General features: G+C 43.2%; 1 protein-coding gene across 1 annotated transcript in view; it reads left to right on the top strand.

Moving 5' to 3' along the window:
- Nucleotides 1-4,055: 4,055 nt before the first annotated feature.
- LOC128304942 (AF4/FMR2 family member lilli-like) overlaps nt 4,056-21,337 on the top strand; it is a 62,550-nt gene continuing 45,268 nt past the window's right edge. Inside the window, exons 1-2 of the mRNA XM_053042193.1 lie at nt 4,056-4,468; nt 4,557-4,721. Of these exons, the coding sequence (XP_052898153.1) occupies nt 4,238-4,468; nt 4,557-4,721 (396 nt within the window). The 5' untranslated portion in view covers nt 4,056-4,237. The remainder of the gene's footprint in view (nt 4,469-4,556; nt 4,722-21,337) is intronic.

Genomic DNA, 21,337 nt, shown 5'->3' with positions numbered 1-21,337 from the left:
CTGATGGAAGGAATTCAGAAAAAAACAACAAATCACCCTTTACGACGTGATAGTCTAACGAAGTTAAAGTGGGGGGTGCTGCAACAGCATAAAAAAGGCAAACAAACGCCTAGAATCATTAAGTTATGGGTTAATACACCAAGGTCTCGAAGAATGAGAGAGTGAGAGAGAAAGGGAAAGAGCGAAAAAAAAGAAGTTCAAGAAACATACGGTGTTAGGTGGGGAGCAACCCCTACACAGGCTACTAGGAAGAAAAAAAAATGCAGAAAAATCAAAAGTGTAAGCAAAAATCTTTGTCGCGCTAGAAAATCACTGTGTGACACACACACACGCACATAACCACAGAGCGCCACCAATCGAAGGAGGGAAAGAGATAGCAGTGTTCACACACACACACACAGAAATTAGTATCTTGTCGGGCGTGTGGTGTGTCGCGCGCGCCGGATGGGTTGCAGGGGTTGGAATATATTATCAGTTTTGTTTTTATTCGCATGTTTATTTATTCGCTTCTGTTCACGGAGCGCGTTTCATCGGTGGCCGTGTGCTGTCTTGCGATGTGTGTGTGTGTGTGTGCGTATATTTTTTTTAACATACGGCCACCGATACGGACAGCCTCGCTCGCGCTCGCTAGTTAATGGTGTGTGCGTGTAAGCATCTGTTTTGCATCGCTGTTTTAAATGGGCAGTTGTTGTTGTTTTACTAGCCATTAGTTTTGATGTTTTCTGTTTGTAGTTTTTAGATTATCCTCCCAATTATGCTTATCGAGCGCTCTGCCATATCGTCACACCACTCTCCTTCTCCCTTTTTCTTTCGTATTTGTACTTCACTATTCTGTACTTTGAGTGGGCTTTTATGTGTTTTTTTCGTTGAGTTTTTTTTTATTTTTTTTTTCTTTTAAAACCATCCACATTCAACAACAATACTTTCGACTGCGACAACCACCGAGAAGGAACGTGAAAAACAAAATCACCTCCACGATGCGATGTTTTCCACCCCTTTTGAAGGGTTAAAATAGAGAGTGAGAAAGAATGTTGCGAGTAAAAAAGAGAACCGCGCGATGAAAATCGCTGGTCACTCAGTCGCCACCGTCACTCACCGCGAGAGAAAGAGAGAAAATGTTTGAGTTAAAAATAGGGAAATTTAAATGCGCTTTTGTGGGAGACTTTTCTTTCGATGGAGAGAGTGAAAAGGAGACAGAAAGAATGAGAAGGAGAGAGAGAGAGTGAGAGAGAGAGAGAGAGTGAGAGAGAGAGAGGGGGGGGGGGGGTGAGAAAGAAACTCGTAGTTTTCTTCCACGCAGGTCTATACATGTGCGATGAGAGTAGTGGACAGAAAAGGGGTATGTTATTTTAAAAAACAAACCAGTCCAATTTAATACGCTCGCACACATATACATACACACCAAAGTGACAGACACACAAATACACACGCAGGCACCGTACAGGCGAACGGTGGTTAAAAATAAAGAGCGAAAAAAACATGCTGTTTTTCGACCTCGTGGGCCACCGAACCACACATCCTGCACATCCCCTACAGGCGCAACCCCCGACGACTCTTTGTGCCGGCATTCGGTTGTCCCGCTTTTTCGCCTATTTTCCCGTGTGTGTTTCGTGTGACGGCGAAGTTCGCGCGTTTGGCGGAAGCGCAAATGCCGCGCGACGTTTTTATCGACTTGGTTTGGTCGTGTGGGTGCGCCTGGTGTTGTTGTTGTTTATGGGCGCGAAGGAAAGCGATTGTCAGTAAAATGAGTGTGGCTGTTGCTTGGGGTGTTTTTGGGATTGTGAGGGGGTGAAATGGAGGAAAAACGCGAGGAATTGTTTGCCGATGGAATGTTGGGTGTGGGTGTTGCGCTTTGCGCGCTTTGTGTTCTATATTTTGTGTCTGTGTGTGTGTCTTTTAAGCGAAGACACCAGACCGATTGTGTGGAACCTTAGTTTAAGGGAAGGAAAGTCTAGAACCGACCAAGAAGAAAAGATGGCAACGAAAGCAATGAAAGGTACAAAATAATATGCAGTTGTAGTAAATGGATAAAATGGGGAAAAAGGGAAAATCGTTTCGGCTACAGGCGAACGGCGTTTAAATTTAACGTAGTGGTTTTAGATGTTTATTACAGTTTGTTTAATTTAATAACTTTTAACAATAATTTTAAACATAAATTGAAAGTCACTCCTTATGATTATTGAACAGTTGATGCTTAGGACTATAAAAATAAATTATTCTCCATGGAAGGATTGCAGATAAAGGATTTATTTAATTCATTATCTGTTCGGGGTAATCATTTTGTGTGTTTCTTTAAAATACTGTATTTTCTAACGTTTGTAACAACACTGTAACGCAAAGGAAATTGTACGCAGTGTACGGTAGAACTGAAGTGCCCTAAGGTGAAATAAATATTTCTAACTGATAAGTGTTTATGAATTTTGTTTGCTTGCAAAAGGTAGATAAGAAAAGGAACTGATGGGAAATAAATATTAAACCTGCAGCAAAAAGGGCATGGGGGAGATAAGTATTAACAAATAAAATAATGAGAACATAATGATCAAATAATGAAACAAGAGCAATTGAACCATCTGCACTGAATTCGTGGGGGTTCTTTACCTTGAAACGGAAACCTGCTGATCCGCGGACATTATAGCCGAGGCACTCCCAAACAAATGACCTAAGTGTTACGCACTGTACAGCAAAATGTTTCAAAGTTTCTTTTGGCCAGCGTTGCAAAACACATTGAATCGCATCAGGATGGTTCCTTCTGATCTGTGTATAGTTTTGTTCTACTATGCTTGCTTCCTCCCATTGCGATATTATCAGCTCGATTCATAACGCTGGCCCGGTTGGAGTTTGGCACCGTTTGCTTTGTTGAGGTATTTAGAATACAAACACAAATACTGCTCTGCTCGAGCGTATGTCTCGCCATCTCAACCCCGAACACCGGAACCTGTTCCCTAGCTATCCGCCGTCCTTTGAGTCGTTACTAATTTCAGTGGCATATAGTAATAGTATAACTCTCCATCCGAACCGCTGGAACCGTTTGACCGTTGTTTGCTTTGGCACCTTCGAACGACCGTGTATGTACACACAGTGGCATTGGTAAAGCCATCCAACAGTTGCCCGCAAACGTGTAACCGCACAAGCACACCTGAAGTGTGTATGCTTCGGTATCGGCTAGCATTTCATTTGCTATTTATCTTTCCGATGACGTACTAGGCCGCAAAGAAGGTAGCACGAAAGGGAATTCAGACGAATGTTTTGCGGTTATTCCATCCACTCTAGAACCGAAACTTTTAAAATCATTCTTTATTTTTATAATTTTTTGAATGTTTATGTTTTTATTTTTTTTTAATTTTTGAAGAAATTAATCACGCTTCAAATAAATCAAACTTACAAAAAGGTAACCATTGTTTTTACCATACTCATAAACGCTTTAAAATTTGCAAAAAAAGGGCTCGTTATAGTTGTGTTACGCACTGTAGTTTTGAAACTGTAATGATGTACAGGCAGTCCCCGAGATACGCGGATATGCGATTTTTGAAAATTTCACAGCTGAGTTAATTCAAGGCATAAAATCTAAGCAAAATAGTTCTTTTTATTCGATTTTAGTGTATTCTTTAAAAAAAAAGTCAGATTCGCTGTATAAATTAAGCTCAGAGAAGAAAGTCGAGTTCGTGACTTTCAAGTATAAACGAAGTTGAACCAATATTTGATTTACGCTTTTCCCAGGATATAGCGGTCCGCTATAATAGTGTATCTCGGAGACTGCTTGTATACTACTCATCCTGTTCTGTTTAATACGATTTATAATAAAATTTCAAATATTTCATAAATCCCAGAAACTAATCTACAATATCTGTTTTATCTTCCCTTTCCAGCACACGAAGGCCATAACAACAGTTCACCAAGCAACCGATGGTGCATGCTGTGTTAACTAGATAGTCAAATCGAAGCCATTCAATCCACGTAAACCAACAATCAGTTAGTCAAATCGTAGTCAAACCAAAAATACACAAATACAAAGTAAACCATAATAGTCAGTCTGAAAGACATTTATAGCAAAAATTGCATAGCAAGCATATAGGCACGAAATCCACCCGGATATAAGTCAACAAGAGAAGGAGTACACCGAAACAAAACAAAAGCAAGCAAGCCCGATTTTGCAATTGACACCAAACGATAGCAGCGCAAAGAAAGTCCTACTAGCTAAAGAAAAGCAAGGAATAAAAAAAACACACACAGACACACGATGGATACCAAAGCAGCATCAGCGGGACCCGCCCCGACGCATTTACCCTCGTCCACATATCCAGCGACGTCACCGTACTCGAAGGGAGCCCGGTCGTCGCATCAGTATTTTAGTCTAAGATGGAACAACTACCAATCCAACATGACATCCGTGTTTCACGAGCTGCTCGAATCGCAATCCTTCGTCGATGTAACGCTCGCCTGTGAATACAACTCGCTGAAGGCACACAAGGTAAGGGCTGCCGGACCCTACCCTATAATGTACTGTAGTGTGGTTTGCTTATCAAATTTTTTTGATCCGCGCATCCCTCTGTCAACAGGTGGTGCTGTCGGCGTGTTCGGCATACTTTCAAAAAATTCTTCTCGACAACCCTTGCAAGCATCCGACCATCATACTGCCGGCAGATATCTGCTTTTCCGATCTGCAGTTCATCATCGAGTTTGTGTACCGCGGGGAAATCGATGTGTCCGAGGCAGAGCTACAGGTACGTGCTGGTATTGTTTTACATTTATCGAAAAGTCATGAAGAGAATTAAGGGCTAGTCATTATTCTGGGATTGGGTCCTTCATTGGATCAATCCCGATTCGATCCTGAATCCAGGATCGTCTGGATTGGAATCCCAAACAATCCTTTTTGATCCGGATCTGTCTGTCGAACCGGGATCGAAAACCAAAACAAGAGTCCAGATCCCGGATCCGGATCTGTCTTGATTGGAATCTGGGATTGTGATAGTGATTGTTTTCGAATGCGGATATTTTGTGATTTATTGCTTTTTTTGCTCTGTTCCATGTGCACGCATTTTCTCTAAGGTAGGGCAAATTTATACGGACAGAAGAAATAGGCTGCTCCCCAAAATACTGAATGAAATATTATTTCTAAAGCATAATTTAAGCGAGGAAGACATAGACATAATTGGTTATTGTTTGAACACAGACAACAAATTGCCATCTACGGACGTACCTTTTTTCATGGGAGTATGCCATCAGATATGAGAAGGATCTGTGTACCCGTACTTCGAGCCAATTTCAGTGATATGAATAGGTACAGGTGCAATTACGTTTGACGCATTCCCATCGTAATTATTACTTGAATTGCTATACATTCCATTATTACAAGATTTGTTATTACGTTCTGCAGGATCTCGAAATCAGTCGCCCGATTTCCAATCCTATCGAGAGAAAATATTCAAAATAATTCTTAAATATGATTCCGTGGTTTCGATGGGGTTAACTATAGACCCTCCCCATCTCGGGAACATATGTTCTGCTAGTGATGTCTAACGATCGACCTCAGAACGCTGTCACACTCCCCCGAACCCCCGAAACCCTACGAATGTTTTTGTTTACATGCGGTACAACAAACTGTTGTATGACATAAAAGCTCACCCAAAGCACCCGCCAGGTGGCGCTTATGTGGCTTAACGCAGAGGCAAAGCTGTGTGCCCGTATAATTCTACCCCTGGGAAACGAAGCATGCATTCGGGAATGCACTGACTTTTAATGCATTTAATGCAATGAAGAAACAGGAGCAATAAGTCGAATCAAGCGTTTTTATAATCGTCTGTTCTTTCTTAACCCAAAGCATAGCTGATAGGGAGAGGCTTGGGAACGAGCTGCGGGTGCGCTACTCATCAGTAATTATTTGTACACCAATAAGGATATGTGAAACGTCTATGTATTGATCACAAGGACTGTTACACGGCAACTTTCAACATCCTTGTAACTATGCATTTTTTGCCTTCCAATGGTCGAGAGCACGCTCTCTCTCGCATCGTGAGTTGTTGGTTTTCTTAATTAACCAGGATCACGAAACCAGTCGCCCGATTTCCAATCCTATCGAGAGAAAATTTTAAAAGATATAGATTGACTTAACTCTTCTGACCTGTAACGATGCAGTCGACCCTCCCTATCACAACACCGTATGCTCTGCTAGCGATGGGTTACGATCAGCTACAGAACGCTCAAATCTTAAACGTGACCGTTTTCCCCTACACTCAACCACCACCCCAAACTGGCAAACGGGAAAGTTCCGCTCATCGTCAAAGCTCGGTTGAAAAAGTTGTCACTAGATGGCGGTAGTGTCGTTGTTTGAATTTGTTCGTTCGTCGTTTTCATCGACAAATGGGTCTCGACTATAAGAAAGCACATGCAGAGCTGTCTGTGGTGAAATCAATAATCGACACAGAAGCATATTGCGTACAGTAAGTTAGTGCATAATGGGAGAAATAGATACATTTTCTAAATGAATGAAAGTTGCATAAAGTAATTCCTTTTGTTTGTTGCATATTTTAAAATATATAACCTAAATTATCTGAATTACCCTGCTTCATATGCAATTACCAGAGATGTTTCCTTCTGTACGTTACAAAGCACTTGGAAGGAACGCAATGATTATCGTATTGAAATCAATAAGCAAATGGTCAGCGAAATATTTGAATGTTGGCAATCGAATCGCAGAGAAGCAACTACTGAAAACGAAAGCCATTGCTTTCCTGTTTACTTCTTTCTTGGCGTTGCCATCTTTTCGTTTTGTTGTTGCTTGTTGTTCGTCCCTGTTCGAACGGAAGTTAGTGTTTCTTATGTTTCCTCTCTGTTCTCACCCTTCCTTGCACTCGTGGTGGTAATGTATTGCCGATTGTGTAATGAACGATTGAGCTGTTCGCTCGTGTTCTCCTGGTTGTGCTGTTTGTTTTTCTTTTGCTGTTTTGCTGTGCTTTGCTTCTCCTGTTTGTTCTTTTACATTGCATTTCTTGTTCGTTTGTTTTTTTTTGTCTCCACTATTTGGGGGTTGTGTAGAATTTAAACAAGCAAGTGTTAATTTTAAACAAACCTTAAATCGTATCACCAAAGTTTATCAATTGAATATAACCGTCTTGCACACCGCACTGTTGATCGATAAACGTTGACTTCCGCACGCTTTGCAAGCGAGCTGGGCCTCCTTTAGTAGCGCCCTTCATCCAGGCCTCTCTATGTTCCCCACGTCCATCAGCTCAGTGTCATTGACATCGGAACCAAAGAACCAATGGGCACAAAAAAAAAGCTAACACCTCATCACCAACGACCGTCATCGTGAAACGCGGTCGAGTGTGCAAATGAGCATATGTCCAATTGTCTTCTAGCTCACCACCTCACACAATCGTCGCTACAGACTTGCGAGACGAATCGCAAACACATATCAAACTGCTTAGCAAGGCACGTAGCACGTAGAAGACGAAAGCCGGGAGTGCGAACGTCTTAACTTTTGCACGCGTAAACAGCCGGGCCGTGAAGTCCACATTTTATCGGTGCCGGAAAACAAACATTTTTCTCCATGTCCAGAACAGGGTGTAGAGATGGTTTGGTCGCGCTTCACACCTTAGCTTTCGGACACATGAGCTCTAGTCGTGTGTGTGTGTCAGAGTGGAGAGAAGTGGAGAGAATCATAAAAGTGCGTGCGTGATGCGGTACAGAGCAGATGTTTCTCTCTCTTCACCGTGCACTATTATCTTCAAGCCATGCCATCACATCATCTGCTCGAATTACGCAAAAGCAACGAACATTGCAGCAGCGAAGGAGGATGGTAAAAGTGTTTTGCAGCTCGTGCGTTCTGTTTTGCTACCATCGATCGTTAGTAACAATGTTGCGCCTTTCGTTTCTGAGCCCTCTTCACTACCTCAAGTGTGTGTGTGTGTGTGTGTGTGTGTATGCTGGATGACATTGAAATGTGGAGTACCACTAGCTGGAGCATCTTTATTTACTACACCGGAGCTAGGAGCTTTGGGAAGCTCCAGCTTTAGGTGGACTTCTTTCCACTTCTTTCCGGTTTTGTCACGGAATGTGCCAACAAAACCTCTCGTTTGGAGGTGAAGATGTAATTTTAAAGTTGGACATTCGCAATAGCTATTTAAAAGAGCATACATAAAGCTCTGGTACTTGCTGAGGTAAATTTTGAGATGGTTTTCAATTTGTGACAGATAGTTTAAGTTGAAAATGTCGCTATTTTGCCCATAAAACAAAGAGAACTCAATTTAAAACTCAAAAGTGTGTAACGAATACGAGTTAAATGTTTAAGAAGAACCTAACAAAAATATATAGGTTTACTGATTTTCAAGGAATTCTTAAAAAAATCTGAGCATTTCTGAGGTAACTCTGACAATTCTATGGGTATCTGAGGTATTCGCACAATTCTTGATAATATCTGAGTAATTCGCACAATTCTGAAGATATCTCAGGTATTCGCACAACTTTTAAGAATATCTGAGGAATTCGTACAATTCTGATAATATTGGAGCAATTCGGACAATTCTTGGGAATATCTAAGGAATTCGCACAATTCTGAATATCTCTGAGGTACTCGGACCATTCTTGAGGATATCTGAGGAATTCGGACAATTCTGAGAATATTTTTGCCAACAAACCAACAAAAAACTCCCAAAAGCGCTAGTTCTAGTGTTACTTCGATGCTGTTTAGAGTACTTCTCGAAGCTTTGGAGCTGGTGCTAGCCTGCCTTGATCCTGGTTTTTCTTCACAACGCTAATCATCAAATGTGGGCAAAATCTGTAACTGAGATAGGTAAAAGGAAAAACAAAAGAAACCACATAGTGTGTACATATCAGTGGAGGATTTGTGCAATCCACATTACTTCGCATGTAGTTGTGTTTGGAGAGCAAAAACGGCAAAAATAAAATATAGTATCCCCAATGCACACCACGTTCGGCACCATTGTGCCGGTATTTATTGCCACCGGCACTGGTCCGATTCTCGTCGTGTGTGTTATAAGCAGCAGCAACTTTATCCATTTATTCCAGTTCTCTTTTTTGCCCTGGTCTCGCACGCTTGTTGTATGTGTGCTGTGCACAGCAACAGTGATGTAGTTGTGCGAATAAGCATTTGTGTGTTTGCAACGCAATCATGCGGCAGGTTATTGTGTGCGTATTTTTATGATACCGGCTTCTGTAGACTGTTTTGTCTATGCTCCTTTCCCGTTCACGCGATGTTTTATTTTGCTACCTTGTTTATCATCTTTTCTCCACTTTGCTTCACTCTTCTTTCTGACTCCGATTTTTGTGAACTGTTGTTTGCTGACGGTAAAATCCTATTGGTTTTGACAGTGACTTTAGGTGTGTTTGTGCAAACCGCGCACTCTCACGGCTTCGTTCTCCTTTTGTTTGCATCTGTGTGTGTGTGTTTGTGGAAAGATTTTTTAAAAAGTGTGGAGATCAGCATCCCCCTGCAGCCAGTATTGACATCCCATTCATGGATTCCTTCATGTGTCCGCTCGTCGTACACATCATCGTTTGCCGAATGGGGGGGTGAGAAATAGTTCAACGAGAAATTAAAAAAAAAACTCCAACCGGTACAACATGAAATTGTATGCGAGAAAGAGTGAGAGAGACAGAGGGACAGAGTGAGAAAGATAAAAAAGTCGAGCGCAAACTCCTTGTCTGCATGTGGCTTTGGTGAGTTGTTTTTTTTTTCTTTCTTTCTTCTGTTTGGTTTTGTGGTGCTCTCGAAGCGCACCCCTCAACATACAACATACCATCGCAGCAGCCGGTGCATCATCATCATCCCCATCGTCATTGTTCAGTCGACCACCACAGAGTCCCACAGGAACGAAAGAGAAAAGCAACCCCAACAGCAACATTGTGCACTGGCTGCGTATGTGAGAAAGAGACGGAGAGTGTGTGTGAGAGAGAGAGAGAGAAAGGGAGAGAACGAATGAAAAAAAAAAACCGATTCGGTAGACCGCGCGCGCTGTGTGTGCGTTTTAAATGGTGCGATCGATCATTCGGACGCTGTGCGAAAAAGTGTTTCGTTCTTCATTCATTTTGCACCAGTGCTCGTGAGTTTGTGGTCTGACGGACAACAACACACAACGTCTCTTTTGGCAGGAAGGCTCGAGATTTGGCCCGAGACACACCACCACAGTACCAGTTTAGGGGTGAATTTTAGGGGCGAGGATAGAAAAAAAAAACCGACCGCTTCTCCCAAGCGACAATCCTTGTTGGCTTCAACGCGTTCGCTGCAAACTACCATAACAGTGCGCGGAATTGTTGTGCTTTTTTGAACACGGGTGTGATCATACATTTTCTTATTGGAAAAACAGGAAACGTTTCCTAACCGTTTGGCAAGTGTGCAGAGAGTTCGGAAGTGAATTTTAAGGGTCTAATTTGGTCCTAATTTTCTTGTTTGCTCTTCAGACGCGCAAATAAGCTAGATTCTACTATGGTTTTTAAAGAAATTTTATAATAAAGCTAATTTTTTTGCAAATTTCGATTTGTAAATAAAATATCCAAACTTTTGACTTACGCGTTAATTAACGACTTTATGATTTTCTATTAGAAAACGATCATTGAATGAGAGATACGATAAAGTAAACCTTGTTTATACTTGTCATTTGTTGAATGTAAGTACGTCAATCTTTGCATATCCAACTATCTGAGATAAACCAACAATTTGGTTACTGTTTTTTTTGCCAAATCGCTTGAAGCTCGGCCATCGTCCTCTAAATCGTGCTGACGGGTAACCGAATAAATTGTTGTGCGACGCGAGTAACTCTTTCCGTCAACTGGGTCGCGGACCGGTGTGTGAAAGTGGACTATTCATCCCTGTGACGTGATTCCTGCTCGAGAACCCTGTGATCGTGGTTTGGGTTGTCCGTGGACTAACTACGTGGCCACTAAGAGCACTGCCTGCCGGTGGAGGTCGCACGCACCTGTGCCCTGTGTGTGTGTGTGTGTGTGTGTGTGGTACTCTCCAGATTTTGCACATTCGGGACCAGGCAGCAGCAGGTGTGCGTTCTTGAAAGTGTGATCATTTGTGGTGTGGAAATACACACAAACACCGTGTTTGGAGCAACTTGGAAAAGGTGCCACAGACTGGAACTGTTTCGTGAACAAATAAGCCTGTCTAAACCGAACATTTGACACTTAGTGGGTGCGTTTTTCGTGCGGTCACTCTCCGTTGCAAGCAGGTAAATATGCTTACACTCACAAAAAGGTTGTAGTAGTAGAACCGTTTTAAAAAATATTGAATGTTAGAAAATGTTGCTCCTGCAATTGCTTAACTTTTCGTTTGCAAACGATACAAGTTTTGGTGGGGTGGGATCCAAACAAATGCTCCATTCTTCCCGATCGCGCTTGTCACCGCGCTTGTACGAAAATCAAAATGGCGATCGCCAACCAGAACGCGCACGATCATGGTTTGGAGGGCAGAACTACATGTTACGGTGCGCCATGAAAACCCAAAACCTACATCTCGTGGGCTTGTTGTTTTTTTTTTTTTTGGAGGTATTTGGACATTCTTTTTTGCTGGTGTGTGCGTGTAATGATGGTATAGTTTGTGGTCCGGGAGAAGGAAGCTGCCGCGTAGTCATGATCATGCTTTTGCGTCTGTTAGCTTTGTTGGACGCGAGCTCGTGTTAATTCTTTGATGGATAGTTTACCGGATGCGGGTAGTGCTAATAGGAACCGGGTGTTTTGTAGCTGTTTTATCACTGATCTAACTCTGATCGGACAAAAAAATCTCGAGCTCTTCCTGAGAGTTAAGATCTGAAATGGGATCGACGAGCGAAAGAGTTTCTGTACATGATGAGAGTTAATGAAATATCTTCCAAAGAAGTCAATAAAAAATGCTTCTTTTTATTGGTACAATTGAAGAATGTTTTTGAGAAATATTAATATTCCTTTCAACCTCTCGTTTTTGAACATATGATCCTACCAGTGTCTGGGCACTGGAACTGGAATATCGGGTATCCTTGGGATATTGGACAGGTAGTCTGTGCTGTGGAGAGGGGCTTTTACGGTCCAGTCTCAACACAACTTTTTTGGAAAGGGACTTCACCAGCTTAGTGAAGTTTTGAATCCCATGCCCAGGTAGCAAACGAGAGTCACCCGTGATCCTCAGAATACCTGCTGACGTTACTGCTGCAATCGGAATGGAAGGCCATTTCGGTCCCGAAATCGCTTGTTCCAGTTTGTGAAGGTGGCGATATTTTTGGGAATAACGATTTTTAACACCAAACGATTGTGATCTTCAAAAATGCCTTGGTGTGTGTGTTGGTTCCAAAAGGGCCTCTGCAATTTCCGCACGCTGATTGAATTGTGAGGAAGCCGGAGCCTTATTTTCTCCGATTCGTGTACACTTGTGCGCACCGCCATCATGTCATTGGCTCAGCAGACGGTGACGGTGTGCGTTGGTAGCGTTTGGTGTCAACACACAGACGGAGCGTTGCACATACACGCGCGCTGGGCAAATCTGCACGCGCACTACGGCGGTCCAAGAGGCACCGGCATGATCGCCTGAGACCTTAGGGGCCCAATTCTTCGGAAGGGCACAACTGTGTGTAACTGCAACTTGTGCGTTCGTCTTCATCGTCTCGATTCGGTGTTCTTCCGCGCTTTTCTTCGCTCAACCGCGCGGACATCTGGGCGACTCCTCGTTGGGGGAACTGTTCGCCCCTCCAAAGGTTTGACGGTCTGTGAAGAAAGCGGCACCCACCGGCGCTAGGGGACAGAGCGGGATGTGGGATGGACGGGGCGGGAAGGTAACTACCGTGGTTGACTGGTTATTGCAGTCGAAACCGGCCGGCACCTGGGCTACAGTGTGGGGTAGTTGTGTGAGGTGTCTAGGTGTCTTGATTGTGTGCCTTCGCCTTTTTTTGTTGTTGTTGCTGCTCCCCAAGCCATCGGACCGAACCTGGCAGCATATGGTACACATGGATTGCTCGGCATCTTCCGAATCGATCATCCAATCAAGGTTTCTTTCTGGGCTTGCTGCTGCTGCTGCTGCACCACACAGCACCAACGAATGGAGCAGGTGTTACTTGAGTTTTCCTTCAGCTGCTGCTGCTGCTGCTGTATCGATCGGCAGAAATCGGGTCGCTTCTCCTATAGTTGGTTGGAAATCGGCCGCCCCAAAGTTGGTGAGATTCACCGCTTGCTGTAGCCATGGCCGAGAGCCCATGGTGTGTAAAATCGCGTTCGACTACAAACACAAAAAAGGAAAACTGAACCGAAATTCGATTTTATTGGATGGACTATTGGAAATTTGTTGATTTTCGATGCATTTCGTCTTTTGTATGCTTTATCTGTCACTCTCTCTCGATCGCTGTACCCCATTGTGTACAGGTGATATTAATTGAAGAATAGTAAATATACTTCTTCCTGAAATTGAATTACACTGTGCACGCGGACAGTGTAAAATTTATGTATTTTAGATATCGCATTGTGCGGTAAAGCACAAAATTCGCAACTAAAAGCGCAAAAAGAGAGAAACAAAGTTAAAAAAAAGGGGGTAAAGCTTTTTTTCTGGTTATAATTGGTAAAATTTAATAACAGTAACAGTTTGATGTTAATTGGAATATAGCAGACATGAAACAAATAGACACATGGCAATATGATGCGTTAAAACAAACAATGTTTTTGCTTCAAATTCCTTCTTTAAAGAACATTATTAAGTAAAAATGTAGTGAGGAATTTAACAAAAGTAACACTAATTTAAAATAAATAAATAATAAATTGAACAATATTCCTAAAGTAACTTGCATAACTTGCAATAACTTGATGTCGCTTCTGATGTAAAATCAAATTGATATTCTAGCAACTTGGGCAGCATAACAAAATACGCCTTTTAAAGATATTTTCGTTTTTTATCATAAATAAGATTAATAATTCAATAAGTTTCAAGTATTTAGTTGTAATAGTTGTAATAGTAATCATTTGCTTAGGTGTTTTGGAAAAAAATCTTTGATCTTTTAATGACCCTTTGGTACTTTTATATCTTTTTCCCCCCCCACAAAATGGCTATTTTTCAGAATGCATTAGAAATTCTAATTATCTACGGATGAATATCGCTAACATAATATTCACTAGAAAAATGATTTACATATTAAAGTTGTATTGGTTCGAAGTCGATGTAAGAATTGTTGACAGAGTGCAATTAAAACCACGACCAGCCTACTTGATGAACTGTATCCGTCTTACCCGATTTTACCCAAGAAGAACTGTCACTGCGGTACTTTAACTGAGTGCGCTGGACCAGTTCAACAACTTTCATTAATGTCAACAAGAATGATGACGTTTAATCCTATTTTAAGATAAAATTCTTTTATTCGAAAAGTGATGATGTTGAAGAATGTTTCCAAATCAACAAATCTCACATTGTTTTCGTCTAAATTGATTCTTTGATTGACAAATGCAATGTGAAGGATAATTAATTCATTAGTGCCTTTTCAATATGGTCCAGAACGTAATTGCTTCCGATCTGGTCATTTCCAACAGTTCTTAATATCTAAAAAGAGAATATTGCGGTCTAGAACATGTGAGTCTCTTAAATATTCATCAATAGATTAATCGAATTTAATGAGTTACCTTATTTAAAACTTTCCACTTTCATGCTGTTAATAGTGCATTGATAGATTAATGCATGTTGCTTGCTTGTGCAATTAATTATAGCTATTGTTACGATATCTCCCAAACAGTTAGCTCCACCAGAAGCTTTACGTAACACTTATTATCCATATCCCTTCGCTGTGCCTTTACTTTTATCACTCCTTCGGTTTCCACACCACAATCGGAACGTCGTGGCGCGGGCACGGTTGTATCTATGTTATGAATGAAATCTATAAAATAAAGCGCAAAACAGCGGACAACCAGTACGGAAAACACAAAAAGGTTCGCAGGGGATAGAGGTACACCTTTAACCAGCGGCCACGATGTGGAAAAGGGATTTGTAACACTCTCACTGCTGCTTTTGCTGCTCTCGAAGTAACGTTTCATGTTTTGCCGGCCATTCTTTCACTCATGTGTACTCACCCTCGCGCCCCCATTATATGGGGGTTATTGGGGGAACCCAGTATGTTGATATGTTCAAGACGTTTGCTGGTTGCTGGTTATACTGTGCCAAGAATCACCCACCACCCAAGATGTTGATGGGGGAGCGGGTGGATCGTCTCTTGGTGCAGCAGCAGCAGCAGCGGCGGCGTCTTCTCGGGTGATGATTTCACTTTTATCAGCTCGTTCTCGTTTCCATTGCGCTTTCGTCGGTCGGTTTGTTGTCCGCGGACGTGAGTGCACTGTGCACAGCGGGAGGAATGCAACCCAACTGCACATGAAGATACAGATATGATTATGTTTATTGCCACTTTCCCGAGTGCGCGACGAGGTGGGTCCCACTGTGTCCGAACTTGGCGAAATCTTGTGCCAGAACGTGGACTCGGTGCGGCATAATGTGTGTATTATAAACTTTTATTATCGTTAAAGATGCTAATAGGGGAGTTTGAATGGCCGACCGAGAATAAAAGATAGCTCTGAATTTTCTGCGAGTTCCTTAGTTTATGATTTAATCTTAATAACATTTATTTAACCTGGCAGATCGAAACGAGCCCCCCGAGCGAGTTGCAAGATTGCCCGTTGAAGTTTACGATCCTCGGGTGATCGGTACGACGCGGTGCCGGAACGCGTTCCGCCTCTACCGGCGGGCAGGAACCCGGTGACGCACACATCGCCAGCATACCGTGGATCACACTCACACGCATGCCCCCGCGCGGATGGCTGCCAATCGGATTCAGACAAAAGAAGCGTCAGCAGTCGACCGGCGAGGTTGTTGCGCGCTGCCGGCAAACAAGGTTCAAGGTCTAAATATTCAAAGCCATCGTTGCCAAACGTGTTTGACGGCTGCTGCCGTCTGGCTCCCGGCGCATTCGAGTCTCTGTGTGTGTGTGTGCGTTTCCGTGGCGTGTGATCGTGTGTGTGTGTGTGCGCGCCGCGATCAAGGCGCAAGATACCGCGCTCGAACAGGGGAGGGCAACTGCAATATATATGATGGTGGTTAAGTTTTGCAGACTTTGCTTCTGCTTTGTTCATTGTTCACTCTTCCCATTATTTACTCCATTTCCTTCTCATTCTTCACGAGATTGTTAATTTGAAATGGGGAGGGATGCTTTTTGGGTGATCCAATATGTCTTCTGATTGAGTATGCGACGAATTTGCTCTCTGCTTTGTATCTACCACGTTTAGGCACGCACTTGTAACGGCTTCTCATGTTCCGCCACACCGAGAAAGACAGTCAGGGGCTGCGTTCGTTTGCTAATCTGTCATTCGGCTGTGTGAAGTGCGCAGCCCAATAACCTGCCTGCTAGATGGACGTACCACGTAGCAACGTAGCAACACGTTGCTACGTGAATGACGCAGACATTCACTTCCGGCGACACTTAAGCTTTAGAGGACGTGAAACTATTTCATTTACTTCAGTGTTTATTGATGGGAGTTTTTTTCTAGTCAATTTAATGCTTGTTTTATGTGTTACATACATTTTACAACACCACTTTGGCAGATCTTCCAGTGATCTTCTTCTCTACATTTCACACTGCGCCGTCGTGCGGCTCTGTTGTTGGTTTTAAGTTTTTGCATCCATCAACGCTGTTTTCGCTGTTCATTTTCGCGTTCATTCGCCTGGCCCAAAGGCCAGGCGACTCGTTGCCCGTAACAGAAGGAAGCACGACTCATGCCTAATGATGGCAGGTTGTATCTTCCGGTTCAATAAACTTGCGGTTTGTCTGCGTGTGTTTGTGTTTGCGTTTCGTCAAAAGCATTCAGCTGCTTCTTAGGCGCTTAGATATAAATCTTCTATGCGAACAACGTTCACCAGTTTGTCGGTAGATTTTGCCCAAGGCGGTAGCTATTAGTAATGTGCTATTTTAATTCGGTTTTTTAAATTAGTAAAACTCAAACACCTTAAAGGCCAAGTCTATCATTTTGAAAGAATTTGAGGAGAGGATTACTTGATATGTTTCACTTTTTTAGATTTTATTTATTTCCTTAAAAAATTTTCTATTTGGTATCCATCTGGAAGGCTAGCCCAACATTGCATTTTTTCCGGGTACATGTTAAGCACGTGTTTATGACAATGCGATCCAAATGCGATTTGACAGATTAACTTCAAAATTGATGATTATAGGTACTGGCACTGGTATAAATCCTACATCTTAATTAGTCTTGTCCACTGAATTGACTTCGCGATTAAATCCTACAGAGCCCTGATAAACTACAGTGATATCCTGAAGTATTGAGTTAGCTCTGTATCCACTGATGAAAGTCATTCAATGCTGGAATAATGATGGATTGGTGGAGCATTTCTCAGAGGTTACGATCTAGTCAAATCTTGAACAAAGACTTGATGGTTATGGAGCCGTCCCTATTTGAGAGTAATGTAATTGATAATGAAGTTTGTAGAATACAGCATCAAACTCTTTATTGGTATACAATTCAAATCATAAACTACATGTCTCAGATGGACGTGGACGTTCTATGAAACAGTGAAGAATTATAACTAATTTATGTTGAGTTAGCTGACCTTTCGTGGTCTAAGATTCGTTTTCGTTTCGTAAGTCGTTTTCGTTTTTCCTTTTCGTAAGTCTCCTCAGTTTGACTTAGTAGAAGAATGAGTGCTAGAAATTTTGATAGCATTTCAAGAATGTAGGTACTTTAAGGGAGACATCCTTCGAACTTCTGGAATTTCTTTTCAGATGTTGTTAAGTATCTTTCTAGGTTACTAATTAAGAACATCTTTAATTTGAAATACGTTTAATTAACGTTGCTATCTTCAGGTTTTTTTTCCTATCCGAGCTTCATCATTCGAGTCCTCTCAATCGATGAGCAGCTGGGATGCAAAATCACACTCCTCTCTGGCCAATAGTGGTCTCACACCATGGCGCAAAAAAAACCCTACATACAGGAGCGCATTAAAACGAAACAAAAAGAAACCGATGAAGTTCTTCCCTCGATCGATTCGTCATCGGTTTTAGATGGGGGTGGGTGGTGTTTGCCTCCAACTTCACAACGGCTGGAGCTTGTACCAGAGCCGACCACCTTGGCATATGCAATCCTTCACATATGGTTGTGTGCGCTCTGAACTCCGGGTGGGGAGGTTGGTGTTGGGGCAAAGAAAAACGCCGTTGCGCCTCTTGAAAAGCGATGACCAACGACGTCGACGACGACGACAACACCCCACCACCACCACCATCCATCATCAGCCGCGTGTACAAAGGCGCCGTCTTCGCCGGAAGGAACTGACAGAGGACGAGATGTCTGTACCGATGTGCTCCTGGGGGGTGTGTGTGTGTGTGTTTTTTTTTTGTTTAGTATTTGTCATCTGTGTTTGTTTGCCATCTGCTCTGGTGTGTAGTGCGCGGCTGCTGGTGCCCCCTCCCCGCCGTACCATTTGCTGACCATTGCAGATTGGCGATGGCCAACACTGGCCTTGTTCAGGCAGGATGACAACTCGTTTGGCTCTAATACATTGGCAGTGGGTTTTTTTTCTTCTCTCTCCTTTAAATGCCACAATCTCTCTACCTTTCTCTCTCTCTATCTCTCTGTGTAGCTCTTGTTCATTGTTTTTTGTTTGACGCACAAGTTCTCTTAGAAGTAAGAAAAAAAAAGTTTTTCCTTTTGAAAAAAAAATGCACAGCTAGGAACTAATCGCACCCCGTGAAGGCAAGGGGATGATGAAGGGACCCCGAGGAAGGTACTTCCGCGCTCCATCTCGTTGGACCAAAAAGACTTGTTTTGGGGAAGATGATCATTAAAGGAATGCCAGAGCGAAACGGAGAAAGCTCGCCACCAGAAAGGGAGGGGGAGGAACGAGAGCGCAAACACCGGACCGGTGCGAGAGCAAGAGATAAATTGTACCAAAGGACATAACCGAGGACACAACCAAAAAAAAAAAAGAGGGAATCAGCACATAAACATTTCTTCCCTTTCGGTGGTGTGTACTCTGCCACCCGCGATCATCTCCTTCCGTTACGGGTTTCTAATGATGTCCTGATGGTGTTTTTTTTTTTTTGTTTCGTTTGTTGGTGTGTGCAGCACTGTCTTATTGCTGTGATGCCTTCCCCCCCCCGGTCGAGTTGGTTGCCTCCAGTGTTCTCCTGTGTGCGCTCTGTCCCATTTATTTGCTTCCCCATCTGTGAATGGCTGCGGGGATGCGGTCTGCAGCGGGGTAGGGGTTGGTTCCGATTAGGAGGGGGCGGGGGGGGGAGGTTGAATTTTTTTAATTCCTCCCCATTGCTTCCCGGATGTGTGTGTGTGTGTGTGTGCGCTTGCGTTTTCACTCGTGCACTGTGTCTTAACAGGGGGGTCTTCCTCGCAAACGAACTCTGTGAGGGTGAGGGGAGGGGGGGGGGACCGGTTGGCCACAGTGCGACGCAGCAATTTTCGCGCAATTTTTTTGTTTCCGTACCATTTGCTTAACAAAATGCCACGAGCGCTGCTTTTTGACTAATGATAAAAAGGTGTCTGTGTGTGTGTGTGTGTGTGTGTGTGGGTGTTTATGTATTATTTCCCTGCTTTTGATGTCTCTGATCGACTGTTGGGAACATTGCAGAGATGAGAAAGCAGCCAACGTTGAGCCACACCGTCACCCGCGGGGGATATAAGAAGGAAATACCTTCATCCTTTCAGCAATTGGCCATGTGATAATCGTTGAGTGTGTTTTTTTTTGTGTCTTTCTTCCCTTCTTTTTTTATCGCTTCTGAGCTTGTGATGATAAGCACCAGCGTTGAGCACATTCGCCTCACTAATCTTCAATATCAGTTGAGGAGGAGGGGGTGTAGGGGATGATTTGAAAATTTCGATCTGGAATTTGAGGTTAAAGCAAAACAAAAAAACACAATGGCTTCCAACAATACATACTGAGCAGCATGCAAATCAAGAAAAAGGGCGTCATTCTATTGATTATTTATTTAAAAGACACCCTTCCCTGCCAATTCCCACCCAAGAGTTCGCGAGTTTCTGTGCGTGTGTGTGTAAAGATGAGAAGGATGATTCCGGCTTTTTTTTTTCTTGCCGTTGCCGTTTGGTTGGCGAAGAAAAAAAGTGAAATCTAAGGATCGGGTTCAACTTTTCTTCTCCAACTGCCACCACAGCCGACCGCACCAGGAAGAGACGCGCGTGGGGGTGGGTGAAGGGGTGAAATTGCAAGACGAGAGGGCAGAAAAAAAAGAAGAATCTATATGGATGCTGGCCATTCCCCGTCCTTTAGTAGTGGGCAGCCGCCATTTGCCGAAGGAGTGTGTGTGTGTGTGTGTGTGTGTGTGTGTGTGTGTGTGTGTGTGTGTATGTGTGGGAAGAAAATAAAAATCTAATACCACTCATTGGGCGTGTGGAGTGGAATCCTTTTCTCTCACTTGTGTTTCTCGCTCGCTCTCTCTCTCTCGCTCTCCCTTCCGTCTGCTAGGCGGGCTGCTTCGATCGGACCGTTTCTTTCTGTTTTGGTTTTTAAAACCATTTTCCAACATTTTTCCTCTTTTTTTTTGCTTCCACCCGTCGCTTTTCGCTCCCAGAAGTGGAAAATTTTTCCAACCGTGGCATCGGTAGCTGTTGCTTGCTCACTTTCTCCTTCTAGCCTTTTTTTCTTTTCTCACCCGGGTTTTTTTTGTTCGCAACCATTTCCCGGCGCGCTTGAAGTTTTGCTTGAAGATGTAGTAGTGGAAGATTTTTCCTTTTTTTTGGGGGGGGGGAAAGGGAGGGGGGTTGTGCGGGGGTGGTTGGACCATTCTGCTTTTTTTTTGCTTTTTACCATTTAAAAGACCATTTTTTCTTCCACCCAGTTAAGTGGAATGCGTTTGAAATTTTGCCCCCTGCCGCCCGCACACACACACTTCCCTGTTCACGGTGGGGGAACAAAATTTTTCCCTGTTCTGAGCGTCTTCAGTCTTCTCATTTGAAGCTCGTTTTTTGTTCCCCCCCCCCCCCCCCCCCAACTGATGCTGTACTCGATTAAACCAGTATAAAAGAATAAGAAATAAGCTGAACGAAAAAAAAAAAGTTGGAGGAAAAACCCTCGTCCAGTTTCCAGGAGGTCCTCCGGACATTCGGGTTTCGGGAGGTTCCAGCGCTATGTACGGGTCCGGTATTTGACCGGTCCCGTTGGTAAGGAGTTCCGGGCATTGCATACTGGGGTGGGATGGGTGGAATGTTGGTACAGGGATGGCATGAAATATGTATACCATGCTGCTGACGCTGGACTGCATCCGGACTGGTTCCGACTATCAGTGATCGTTGCGAGAGAGAAGGAAAGAAAAGCTGATAAAAAACATGGATAGTGCCAGGGAGGAGGAAGGCA

This window comes from Anopheles moucheti, chromosome 3 (genome assembly GCF_943734755.1).
Source record: "Anopheles moucheti chromosome 3, idAnoMoucSN_F20_07, whole genome shotgun sequence".
Lineage (NCBI taxonomy): Eukaryota > Metazoa > Arthropoda > Insecta > Diptera > Culicidae > Anopheles > Anopheles moucheti.
The sequence above is the reverse complement of the archived record's forward strand: the minus strand, read 5'-3'. Positions and strand labels throughout refer to the sequence as shown.